Below are 14,059 nucleotides of genomic sequence, written 5' to 3'. Positions count from 1 at the left end.
TTTGAGATGCTCTACACTGTGGTGCATTTTTCATTGTCGCATCTACTGTGGGTTTTTTTCCTCTGGGTCTTTGATATCAGGGAGGTTTGAGTGGGACACCCTATAATTTAATTCTATTATGATCCACTTAAATCTTGAACTAAAACACTGAATTTACAGTATGAACTGGAATACCAAATACTCACCTCACAAAATCCCTCATCCACTTGCATCTGATGTATACGTTCACTTGTGGCTTGTACAGCTTTTCCCTCAAGCAAAGTCATGTTTTCAGGGAACGCATCTTGCCTGAAATTTTCTGCTCCTAATAAATTATCTGATAACGAATTTTTATCCTGTTCAGGCTGCGAAGTTAGGTCATCAATACAGCATCTGACAAAAAATGTACACAAATTAAAACACTACAAAATGAAAAAGATTTTCAGTATGGTAAAAATCATGCTGCATATCAAAACTAGCACTACTCAGTTTTAAGATGACAATGCATGCTATCTAATAGTCTGAAGTTAATTCTTTCTATGTGAGAAAGGTATCAAATTTAATGGTTTAAGGCATCAGCAGCCAAAACTTATATTTGTATTACATACGTCTTAGGAAAGCACTCCTACATTCTGGACTGGACTTGTAGCATGCATGTGGAACTCTGCAGTTTATGCACAGCTTCATCCCTCTTTTCTAATGTGCACCTATGCAAAATAGTCTGCGTAACAACATTTACTTTTTAACTGTGCTGATAGAAAGCACTGAAGCTGAAATCATTATAGGTACGGGAAGCTGGCTGAAGCCAGAGATAAATTCTGCCGAAATTATAACAAAGGTACAGATGGTGTTTAGAAAGGACAGATTGCATGCAACCAGTGGTGGCGTGTAGTCGCTGTTAGTAGTGGTTTATCCTGTAGTGAAATAGAAGTGGATAGTTCCTGTGAATTATTATGGGTGGAGGTCACACTCAACAACCGAGCTAGGTTAATAATTGGCTCCTTTTACCGACCTCCCGACTCAGCAGCATTAGTGGCAGAACAACTGAGAGAAAATCTGGAATAAATTTCACATAAATTTCCTCAGCATACTGATAACAAACAGACCCGAACTTTTCGACTCTGCAAGCACAGAACAGGGAATCAGTGATCATAAGGCCATTGCAGCATCCCTGAGTATGGAAGTAAATAGGAATATAAAAAAAAGGGAGGAAGGTTTATCTGTTTAACAAGAGTAATAGGAGGCAGATTTCAGACTACCTAACAGAGCAAAACGAAAATTTCTGTTCCGACACTGACAATGTTGAGTGTTTATGGAAAAAGTTCAAGGCAATCGTAAAATGCGTTTTAGACAGGTACGTGCCGAGTAAAACTAAGAGGGACAGGAAAAACCCACCGTGGTTCAACGACAAAGTTAGGAAACTACTGCGAAAGCAAAGAGAGTTTCACTGCAAGTTTAAATGCAGCCAAAACCTCTCAGACAAACAGAAGCTAAACGATGTCAAAGTTAGCGTAAGGAGGGCTATGCGTGAAGCGTTCAGTGAATTCGAAAGTAAAATTCTATGTACCGACTTGACAGAAAATCCTAGGAAGTTCTGGTCTTACGTTAAATCAGTAAGTGGCTCGAAACAGCATATCCAGAAACTCTGGGATAATAATGGCATTGAAACAGAGGATGACACGCGTAAAGCTGAAATACTAAACACCTTTTTCCAAAGCTGTTTCACAGAGGAAGACTGCACTGCAGTTCCTTCTCTAAATCCTCGCACAAACGAAAAAATGGCTGACATCAAAATAAGTGTCCAAGGAATAGAAAAGCAACTGAAATCACTCAACAGAGGAAGGTCCATTGGACCTGACAGGATACCAATTAGATTCTACACAGAGTACGCGAAAGAACTTGCCCCCCTTCTAACAGCCGTCTACTGCAAGTCTCTAGAAGAACGGAAGGTTCCAAATGATTGGAAAAGAGCTCAGGTAGTTCCACTTTTCAAGAAGGGTTGTCGAGCAGATGAGCAAAACTATAGGCCTATATCTCTGACATCGATCTGTTGTAGAATTTTAGAACATGTTTTTTTGCTCGCGTATCATGTCATTTCTGGAAACCCAGAAGCTACTCTGTAGGAATCAACATGGATTCCGGAAACAGTGATCATGTGAAATCCAACTCACTTTATTTGTTCATGAGACCCAGAAAATATTAGATTCAGGCTCCCAGGTAGATGCCATTTTCCTTGACTTCTGGAAGGCATTCAATACAGTTCCGTACTGTCACCTGATAAACAAAGTAAGAGTCTACAGAATATCAGACCGGCTGTGTGGCTGGATTGAAGAGTTTTTAGCAAACAGAACACAGCACGTTGTTCTCAATGGAGAGACGTCTACAGACGTTAAAGTAAACTCTGGCATGCCACAGGGGAGTGTTATGGGACCATTGCTTTTCACAATATATATAAATGACCTAGTAGATAGTGTCGGAAGTTCCATGCGGCTTTTCGCAGATGATGCTGTAGTATACAGAGAAGTTGCAGCATTAGAAAATTGCAGCGAAATGCAGGAAGATCTGCAGCGGATAGGCACTTGGTGCAGGGAGTGGCAACTGACCCTTAACACAGACAAATGTAATGTATTGCGAATACATAGAAAGAAGAATCCTTTATTGTATGATTATATGATAGCGGAACAAACACTGGTAGCAGTTACTTCTGTAAAATATCGGGGAGTATGCGTAAAGAATGATTTGAAGTGGAATGATCATATAAAATTAATTGTTGGTAAGGCGGGTGCCAGGTTGAGAGTCATTGGGAGAGTCCCTAGAAAATGTAGTCCAGCAACAAAGGAGGTGGCTTACAAAACACTCGTTCGACCTATACTTGAGTATTGCTCATCAGTGTGGGATCCGTACCAGGTTGGGTTGACAGAGGAGATAGAGAAGATCCAAAGAAGAGCGGCGCATTTCGTCACAGGGTTATCTGGTAAGCATGATAGCGTTACGGAGATGTTTAGCAAACTCAAGTGGCACACTCTGCAAGAGAGATGCTCTGCATCGCGGTGTAATCTTGCTGTCCAAGTTTCGAGAGGGTGCATTTCTGGATGAGGTATAGAATATATTGCTTCTCCCTACTTATACCTCCCGAAGAGATCACGAATGTAAAATTAGAGAGATTCGAGCGCGCATGGAGGCTTTCCAGCAATCGTTCTTCCTGCGAACCATATGCAACTGGAACAGGGAAGGGAGGTAATGACAGTGGCATGTAAAGTGCCCTCTGCCACACACCGTTGGGTGGCTTGCGGAGTATAAATGTAGATGTAGAACTGCTTTCTTACATGTGTACAGTGAAAATTTTTGTTAATGATTCAAATGGTGAGACAAGATGGTAGGTGTAAATCTGATAGACATGTCCACAAATGAGTGAATAAGTGTTGGTACTTATTGGGAATGTCAGTGAGTGGAGTGTGCAAAAACTGCTGAAGCTTTCTGCATTCAACATTTTTATATAATATGACACACATGTATAATTAAAACTTGGTGTACTCATTAAACAACATAAAAATAACTGTGAATATCTGCCTGGATGATTCACTTATGCCTGTGAGGAATCAAAACACACTTTGCAACTGTCAGATATACAATGCTGCATACCAATGATCTCAATAAGTACATAGGGAATATATATACATTTAAACATTCAGACTGTGATGCAATTTTAATTAAATCCATCTGATATTCAATTTTCCATTTATTGCAATTTCCCAAACACAAACTATGACGAAAATACATACTCTCAATTTAATTAAAATGTTTCATTTCTCCTCTTCACCCTCACTCTGACCTTCAGCCTTGTTTATTATTATTCCAAATTCAGATTCTGAAGTAGTATTCTAATAATGAGCCAATAAGCTACAAATATAGCTTTCCTGATTTATGCAAAATGTGACTGCGAGGAAGAAAACAAAATGGTACATTGCTGCGTATACAATTTTTGTTTAAAAATATATCTACTGAGGAAGAATATATATGGAAGAAACAATTTGTCTAATGGTTTAACCGAGCGAGGTGGCGCAGTGGTTAGCACACTGGACTCGCATTCGGGAGGATGACGGTTCAATCCCGTCTCCGCCCATCCTGATTTAGGTTTTCCGTGATTTCCCTAAATCGCTTCAGGCAAATGCCGGGATGGTTCCTTTGAAAGGGCACGGCCGATTTCCTTCCCCATCCTTCCATCACCCGAGCTTGCGCTCCGTCTCTAATGACCTCGTTGTCGACGGGACGTTAAACACTAATCTCCTCCTCCTCTAATGGTTTAAATGCCCTTGATATTGTAGTTAAAACAGAGTGAAAGGAAGAAAACCAAATTACACATTTTCACAGCATAGTGCAGCACAGCACTTTCTTTCTCACAGTCAGTTATAACAGAAACCTTGTACATTGTTGTTTAAAAAAACTGTATAGCCTATGTGTCTGAATATTTATTAGACTATTGTGTAAGAAAATGAAGTAAACTGGTCAAGAATTATTCGAGATTTTTGCTAACAATGTATCCCTATAATATATTGTGCAAATATACATTAGAATGTTATGTAAAAATTTCAAGTAAACTGATCAAGTACATATCCAGATTTTTGTGAACAACATTAAACAGTGGCTCCCTTTATATAGTAGTAAAGATATTTGTTTACATATTACATATGTTAAAAAGATACGTAGCCTATGTCTGCCCAAGTGTTCATTAGAGCAATGTGTAAAAATCTGAAGTAAATCAATCATGAACTTTCCAACATTCATTTGAGTATTGTGTAACAATTTTAAGTAAATCAGTCAAGTACTTTTCAAGATTTTTGGTAACAACGTTAAACAATGATTTGTCTTTATATAGTAGTATACACTTAACAGCCAAAACTTTACGACCACTGTCCACCGTGACACTGGATGCCAATTGATAGTGTTGCAGGCACATGACATGGTAACAAAAGTATGTGGGGCATCACCCTACCAAAGATATGAGCTGCAAATGGGGAAATACACGGAGATAAGCTAGTCTGACATAGGGCAGATTATTATTATTATTATTATTATTACACATGACTTGTGAAAAAATGTCTTGAAAATGGTGGAGCTGGTCGAATATTCACGTGCTACTGTCATGAGCACCTATGAAAAGAGGTAGGAGGACAGCGAAACTACCACTAGACGTCACATTGTCGGATGTCCATGACTCTTCACAGAATGTGGGTTTTGGGGGCTTGTCTGCTCTGTAAAGTATAATATATTCGGATCTGTGGAATCTCTGCCAAAAGAGCACAATGCTGGTGCATGACCATCAATCAATGGACACATGTCAGCTCTTCATGTGAATCACATTTTTGCAACACTAGGTCGATGGTCGTCTCCACAAATGCTTTCATCAAGGTGAATGACAACTTGAAACGTACACTGCGCCATGGATGCAGGCAGGTGGAAGCATTATTATGGTACAGGAGACATTCTCCTGCACTTTCATGGGACCTGTGTTAGTAATCGAAGACATGCTGACACCTGCAAACTGCCTGCATCCTTGATGTGTTCCCCACCAGCAATGTCATCTTTCAGCAGTATAATTGTCCATGTCTCGGAGCCAGAATCATGTTACTGTGGTTTGAAGAACATTACAGTGAACTCATGTTGATGTCTCAGCAACTAAATTCCCCTGATAAAAACCCTATGGAACCCACCTGTGTCACTATCACATGCCATCACCGCATACACAAATCAGTGGCCCGTTATTTATGTGTGTGGACATCTAATGTCACATTCCTCCACAAACCTATTAACGAACTGTCAGATCCCTGATATATATAGAATCAGTGATGTATTTCTTTTCTAAGATAGACAAACAAGCTATTATATAGGTGGTCATAGTGTTTTGGTTCGTCTGTGTAGATACAGATATAAGCATGGGACTTATTTTAGTACAATTCCTTAATCTGCTTACTTATACCAATTAACATGACTACAATAATCACAAATGAACAGCTGTGCATCACTGAAACTTTGGCAGATGGGTTGAAGCACTCCACATGTAGTCAATAGGACCTGTGTCAAGCGTGTGTTTTTAAATTCTACATTAATTTCATACAATAATAGGCACAGATAACAGAATATACACAATGTAATCAGAAGTATCCGGACACGCCCAAGAACATACGTTTTTCATATTAGCTGCATTGTGCTGCCACCTACTGCCAGGTACTTCATATTAGCAACCTCAGTAGTCATTAGATATCACGAGAGAGCAGAATGGGGTGCTCCGTGGAACTCACAGACTTTGAACGTGGTCAGGTGATTGGGTGTCACTTGTGTCATACATCTGTATGTGCGATTTCCACAATCCTAAACATCCCCAGGTCCACTGTTTCTGACGTGATAGTGAAGTGGAAACGCGACAGGACACCTACAGCACAAAAGCGTACAGGCCAACCTCTTCTGTTGACTAACAGAGACCGCCAACAGTTAAAGAGGGTCATAACATGTAACAGGCAGACATCTACCCAGACCCTCACACAGGAATTCCAAACTGCATCAGGATCCACTGCTAGTACTATGACAGTTAGGTGGGAGATGAGAAAACTCGGATTTCATGGTCGAATGGCTGTTCATGAGCCACACATCACGCTGGCAAATGCCAAATGGTGCCTCGCTTTGTGTGAGGAGCGTAAACATTGGACGATGGAACAGTGGAAAAATGTTGTGTGGAGTAACGAATCACTGTACACAATATGATACGATGGTAGGGTGTGGGTATGGCGAAAGCCCGATGAACGTCATCTGCCAGCGTGTGTAGTACCAACAGTAAAATTCAGAGGTGGTTATGGTATGGTCATGTTTTTCACGGTGGGGGCTTGCACCCCTTGCTTTGCGTGGCACTATCACAGCACAGGCCTACATTGATGTTTTAAGCACCTTCTAGCTTCCCACTGTTGAAGAGCAATTCGGGGATGGCAATTGCACCTTTCAACAAGATTGAGCACCTGTTCATAATGCACGGCCTGTGGTGCAGTGGTTACACGACAATAACATCCCGGTAATGGACTGGCCTGCACAGAGTGCTGACCCGAATCCTATACAACACCTTTGGGATGTTTTGGAATGCCGACTTTGTGCCAGGCCTCACCAAACGACATTGACACCTCTCCTCAGTGCAGCTCTCCATGAAGAATGGGCTGCCATTCCCAAAGAAACCTTCCAGCACCTGACTGAACTATGCCTGCGAGAGTGGAAGCTGTTATCAAGGTGTGTCAACATCATATTGAATTCTGGCATTACCAATGGAGGGCGCAACGAACTTTTAAGTCATTTTCAGCCAGGTGTCTGGATACTTTTTATCATGCAGTGTATATCCATGAACAAAAGCATTAGCAAAGTACATTAAAACGATTTACTGATTCTATGATGAAGTTTTAGCACATATGAAAAGCAATTCATACATTATAGAAGTTAGTAAATGAGCTGGATTCGGAAACTTAAGGAGAAGTACAACTGAAAAGTTGCAGTCAATAGTCACCTGCAAAGTGAGGAGGATTGGCGTTTTATGTCCTAGTAATGATGAGCTCACAAGAGGATGAGCACAAGCAAGGATCAGACACAAATGGGGATCATAATCCATCTTAACATTTTTGAATGGAAACATCGAGGAATTTGCCTTATGCTATTCAAGGAAATGTTAGTCCAACATGTTTACAATGCATCACCCTGGCAAGCAAACAAGCCAGCCAGCTGTATATTGACTCAAAGGAAGGAATACTTTTTTAGTCATAACTGGAATATAAGAAGAACACAATAAAGTAGTTTAAAAGAAACAACTTACTGAGTTGAGAAAAACAAACAAACAAACAAGTGCAACATTTGATTGGCTACACTGTAGGATAACAAAGCAACAGCTACAGATGTCTCCAGTATGGGACTGTCCATTCAGTGAAGATATGGCAGCGATAGTTACATGAAATCTACCTTTCACCTACAAAGTAAGGGAAATACAATGATTGAACTAAAATGACTGGAAGTTTTATATTCAGAGAGTTTTTAGCATTATGCTGGGAAAGTTATGGAGCAAGTGCAAACAATAAAGAAACTGTTAAATGATGTACAACATAGCTGCAAGAAAACATGCTCATTTGCATACCTAGGCAACCTAAAACTCTTCTGATTACAAGGATACTGGAGAACGTACATTGTTTGTAAACAGATTAATTAGAACAAGCACATGCATAGGAATATATTTTCTGCTTATTGTACTTTGCTAAAAATCCACTGCCTGGATATTAACAACTAAATCAGAGTTATTATTTCAACAGTAGGATGCCTCAAGTGTATATCGTTGGAGGAGATCTTTAGGCAAATCTACAATTTTTTGGAAGGGGAGATTGTAATGTAGACACTAGAAATGAAGGCACAGATGAACATAGAATGAAGATGAACATATTGTACAAACAAGAATGTTTGCATTAAATGAAGTGTTCTATACCACTTTGCCAACTTTCAACCAAACTGCAATGTTTCAATCAAATCCATACCTCAAGCTAAATAGAGATCAGTCTCTCACCACAACCTACATTCCAGAAACTAACAAACACAAAAGAAATACTGTCAGTTCTCTTCTTTCTCTTTCTGACATATTACATCATACATCACATCATCATTTTCGTAATTATGTTATAGGAGAAAGCCAACATCTGGTATCAGTAGGTTCAGCTGATCAACATATTTTGTTAAGTATGCTACGTACAGTTGAAAGCTTTATAATATTGAGGGAAACAGAATTATTGAAAAAGCTGTTTTTCATTTGTTAGAGGAGGATCTCTATGTTAACTACAATATTTATATGGATAATTATCTTGAACCTGAAAATGCACTGCAACAGAAAAACCAGGTGAAACAGACAGAACACATTAAAAGAAGTTGTAGTTAGCAAAAGGAATAATGTTTGCAAGGTATGATGATGGGAAAGTGATCATCACTTCCCCCCTTCCCTTTCCATCCGTGAATGGCATATGGGAATAATGACTGTCAGTAAGCTCAAATTTCTCCAACTCACTGGCAGACTAAAGGGTTGGCAGACGTGGCAGCCTGCCTCACGCCTTTGGACCTGGGAGGACCAGACCATTTTTAATGAAATCCAAAACAAGGACTACACCGTTTGTTTATTACATATCTTTTTTGAGTTTCAAACAGGGGCGAGTTCAGAAATGGATAGGCACTGTGATTGCTGTGTACAGATGCAAGCTGAGTTGGTGACCCTTTCCTCACAGATGCAGGCAGTGTTGGCTTCCATCACAGAGCTTGAGGTTGCTGCCAAGGGGCATCACCGTGGGGAGTTGGATGCGGAGATACAAGGGACATCGAGCACGACCCACGTGTCCCCAGACCGATCCACTGTTGTGGCCGCCCCAGGTACTGCCTGTACTGAGATTGACCCCTCACCCGTGGTCGAGTGGGAGATCATTCCAAAGTCTGGCAGGCAGCGAAGACTTTCCATGGGGCCAACTGTGGGGCCACAACGGTTCGTTTGACAAACAGGTTTCAGGTGTTATCTGTGGCTGGCAAAGTCTCTGAGCCGGATGCAGTCGTCCACCCTATTCCAGAGGAAGTTTCTTGACTTGGAAGGTCTGGGCATTCACAGAGGGTGGGTTTGCTGGTAGTTGGGAGCTCCAACATTAGGCGCGTAATGGGGGCCCTTAGGAACATGGCTGCCAACGAGGGAAAGGAAGCCAGTGTGCACCCCGTGTGCATACCGGGGGGAGTCATTTCAGATGTGGAAAAGGTGCTTCCGGGTGCCATGAAGAGTACAGGGTGCACCCAACTGCAGGTGGTAGCCCATTTCGGTAATGGTAAATCTTGCTTCTGAAATTAAGGCAGAGCTCACCATCTGCAGCATCGTCGGCAGAACCGACTGTGGTCCTTTGGTGCAGGGCCAAGAAGATGGTCTGAATCAAGAGGTCAGGAGTCCAGTACATCCACATCTACATCCATACTCCGAAAGGCACCTGACGGTGTGTGGCAGAAGGTACTTAGAGTACCTCTATCGGTTCTCCCTTCTATTCCAGTCTTGTATTGTTCGTGGAAAGAAAGATTGTCGGTATGCCTCTGTGTGGGCTCTAATTTCTCTGATTTTATCCTCATGGCCTCTTCGCGAGATATATGTAGGAGGGAGCAATATACTGCTTGACTCCTCGGTGTAGGTATGTTCTCGAAACGTCAACAAATGCCCGTACCGGGCTACTGAGCGTCTCTCTTGCAGAGTCTTCCACTGGAGTTTATCTATCATCTCCATAACACTTTCGCGATTGCTAAATGATCCTGTAACGAAATGCGCTGCTCTCTGTTGGGTCTTCTCTCTCTCTTCTATCAACCCTATCTGGTACGGATCGCACACCGGTGAGCAATATTCAAGCAGTGGGCGAACATGTGTACTGTAACCTACTTCCTTGGTTTTCGGATTACATTTCCTTAGGATTCTTCCAATGAATCTCAGTCTGGCATCTGCTTTACCGACCATTAATTTTATATGGTCATTCCATTTCAAATCACTCCTAATGCCAACTCCCAGATAATTTATGGAATTAACTGCTTCTAGTTGCTGACCTGCTATATTGTAGCTAAATGATAAAGGATTCTTCTTTCTATGTATTTGCAGCACATTACACATGTCTGCATTGAGATTCAATTGCCATTCCCTGCACAATGCGTCAATACGTTGCAGATCCTCCTGCATTTCAGTACAATTTTCCCGTGTTACAACCTCTCGATATACTACAGCATCATCCGCAAAAAGCCTCAGTGAACTTCCGGTGTTATCCACAAGGTCATTTATATATATTGTGAATAGCAACGGTCCTACAACACTCCCCTGTGGCACACCTGAAATCACTCTTACTTCAGAAGACTTCTCTACATTGAGAATGACATGCTGCGTTCTATTATCTAGGAACTCTTCAATCCAATCGCACAATTGGTCTGATAGTCCATATGCTCTTACTTTGTTCATTAAACGACTGTGGGGAACTGTATCAAACGCCTTGCAGAAGTCAAGAAACACGGCATCTACCTTGAAACCCGTGCCTATGGCCCTTTGAGTCTCGTGGATGAAAAGCGCGAGCTGGGTTTCACAGGATCGTCTTTTTCGAAACCCATGATGATTCCTACAGAGTAGATTTCTAGTCTCGAGAAAAGTCATTATACTCGAACATAATAAGAGTTCCAAAATTCTACAACTGATTGACGTTAGAGATATACATCTGTTCAACGTCCCTTCTTGAAAATGGGGATGACCTGTGCCCTTTTTCAATCTTTTGGGACGCTACACTTTTCTAGAGACCTACGGTACACCGCTGCAAGAAGGGGCAAGTTCCTTCACGTACTCTGTGTAAAATCGAACAGGTACCCCATCAGGTCCAGCGGCCTTTCCTCTTTTGAGCAATTTTAATGGTTTTTCTATCCCTCTGTCAACTATTTCAATATTTACCATTTTGTCATCTGTGCGACAATCTAGAGAAGAGCACATCTCTGTCATCACTACATACAGGAAGCAGCTACACAGGTAGCAGGCGCTGTGTGGAAGGGACTGGGTGGTTTGTCACATTGGAGGGTCTCAGGAAACCACAGAAAGGGCCTCTGTCTAAATGGCGGCAGGTAAAACACAGTAAGTTAGTTGTAGAAACAATTGGTATTGTAGTTGTAAACTGTCGTAGCTGTGTTGGGAAAGAACCAGAGCTCCAAGCCCGAATAGAAAGCACTGAAACTCAAATAGTTATAGGTACAGAAAGCTGGATAAAGGCAGAAATAAGCTCAGGAGAAATTTTTTCTAATGATCTAACAGTGTTCAGAAAGGATAGATTAAATGCAATTGGTGGTGGAGTATTTATTGCTGTCAGAAGTAGTTTGCCTTGTAGTGAAATTGAAGTAGATAGTTCCTACGAAATAGTATGGGTAGAGGTTATACTTGACAATAGGACTAAACAATTAATTCGACATTCTACTGCCCCCCCCCCCCCCCAACTCAGAAGATATAGTTGCTGAACAGTTCAAAGAAAACTTGAGTCATTTCAAATACGTACCCCACCCATATAATTATATTCGGTGGCAACTTCAATCAATATGCTGGAAAAATTTTACATTTAAAGCCAGCGGCAGGCATAAAACGTCATCCGAAATTGTACTGAATGCTTTCTCAGAAAATTATTTTGAACAATTAGTTCATGAGCGTACTCGAAGCAAAAATGGTTGCGATAGCATACTTGACTCCTTAGCAACAGATAATCATGGACAAATAGGGAGTATCATGACGAATACAGGGATTAGTGATCACAAGGCAGTGGCTGCTAGGCTGAATATCGTAACACCCATCAAAAAGAAACGCAAAGTACAGCTATTTAAAAAAGCTGATAAAAATGCTCTTAATGCCTTTTTAAGAGACAGTCTCCACTCCTTACGGTGTGATCATGTAAGCAAAGAAACGTTGTGGAATGATTTCAAAGAGATAGTATCAAAAGCAATTGAGAGATATATACCACATAAATTAATAAGTGATGGTACTGATTCACCTTGGTACACAAAACGGTTCAGATCGCTGTTGCAGGAGCAATGAGAAAAGCGTGCCAAATTTAAAAGAATGCAAAATTCTGAAGATTGGCAAAGTTTTGCAGATGTTTGAAATATAGTGTGTGCTTCAATGCGAGATGCTTTTAATAATTTCCACAACGAAACTCTGTCCCGGAATCTGGCACAAAACCCAAAGAGATTCTGGTCACATATAAAACACACCAGTGGCAAGATGCAATCAATACCTTCACTGAGCGATAACAACAGTGAAGTCACTGATGACAGTGTCACCAAAGCAGAGTCATTGAACACGGTTTTCTGCAACTCCTTCACCAAAGAAGATAACGGAAATATTCCTGAATTACAATCAAGAACAACTGTGAAGATGAGAAACATAGAAGTAGATATCCTCGGTGTAGCAAAGCAGCTTAAATCACTTAATAAAGGCAAGGCTTCCGGTCCAGATGGTATACCAGTCAGGTTCCTTTCAGAGTATGCGATTATATACAATGACTTGCTCAAAGAACGTTCCATATCTAAAGACTGGAAAGTTGCTCAAGTCACACCAATACCCAAAAAGGGAAATAGAGTAACCTGCTGAATTACAGGCCCATATCACTAATGTTGATTTGCAGTAGGGTTTTTGTAACATATACTGTATTCGAACATTATGAAGTACCTCGAAGAAAATGAATTACTGACACACAGTCAGCATGGGCTCAGAAAATATTGTTCTTGCGGAACACAACTAACTCTTTATACTCATGAAGTAATGAGTGGTATCGACAGGGGATGTCAAATTGACTCCATATTTTTAGATTTTCAGAAGGCTTTTGACACCATTCCTCAGAAGCGTCTTCTAACCAAACTGCGTGCCTACGGAGTATGGCCTCAACTGTGCGACTGGATTCGTGATTTCCTGTCAGAAAGGTCACAATTCATAGCAATAGACGGAAAGTCATTGAGTAAAAAAGGAAGTGTTATAGGCCCTCTATTGTTCCTGGTCTGTATTAACGACATAGGAGACAATCTGAGTAGATTTGCAGATGCTATTTACCATCTTGTAAAGTCATCAGATGACCAAAAAAATTGCAAAATGATTTAGATAAGATATCTGTGTGGTGCGAAAAGTGGCAATTGATCACGAATAAAGAAAAGTGTGAAGTTATTCACACGAGTACTAAAAGACATCTACTAAATTTCGATTATGCAGTAAGTCACACAAATCTGAAGGCTGTAAATTCAACTAAATACTTAGGGATTACAATTGCAAATGACCTAAGTTGGAACAATCACACAGATAATGTTGTGGATAGAGCAAACCAAAGATTGCAATCCACTGGAGAACACTTAGAAGGTGCAACAGATATACAGGGTTATTACAAACGATTGAAGCGATTTCACAGCTCTACAATAACTTTATTATTTGAGATATTTTCACAATGCTTTGCACACACATACAAAAGCTCAAAAAGTTCTTTTAGGCATTCACAAATGTTCAAAATGT

At 40.7% G+C, this 14,059-nt stretch overlaps 1 protein-coding gene across 1 annotated transcript in view; it reads right to left on the bottom strand.

The window, feature by feature from the left end:
* LOC126184837 (tyrosine-protein kinase transmembrane receptor Ror-like) overlaps nucleotides 1-14,059 on the bottom strand; it is a 125,012-nt gene that overhangs the window by 96,995 nt on the left and 13,958 nt on the right. The window contains exon 2 of the mRNA XM_049927429.1: nucleotides 186-372. Coding sequence (XP_049783386.1) covers nucleotides 186-372 — 187 coding nt within the window. The remainder of the gene's footprint in view (nucleotides 1-185; nucleotides 373-14,059) is intronic.

This window comes from Schistocerca cancellata, chromosome 4, assembly GCF_023864275.1.
Source record: "Schistocerca cancellata isolate TAMUIC-IGC-003103 chromosome 4, iqSchCanc2.1, whole genome shotgun sequence".
NCBI classification, from domain to species: Eukaryota; Metazoa; Arthropoda; class Insecta; order Orthoptera; family Acrididae; genus Schistocerca; species Schistocerca cancellata.
This window is presented reverse-complemented; position numbering and strand designations above follow the sequence as displayed.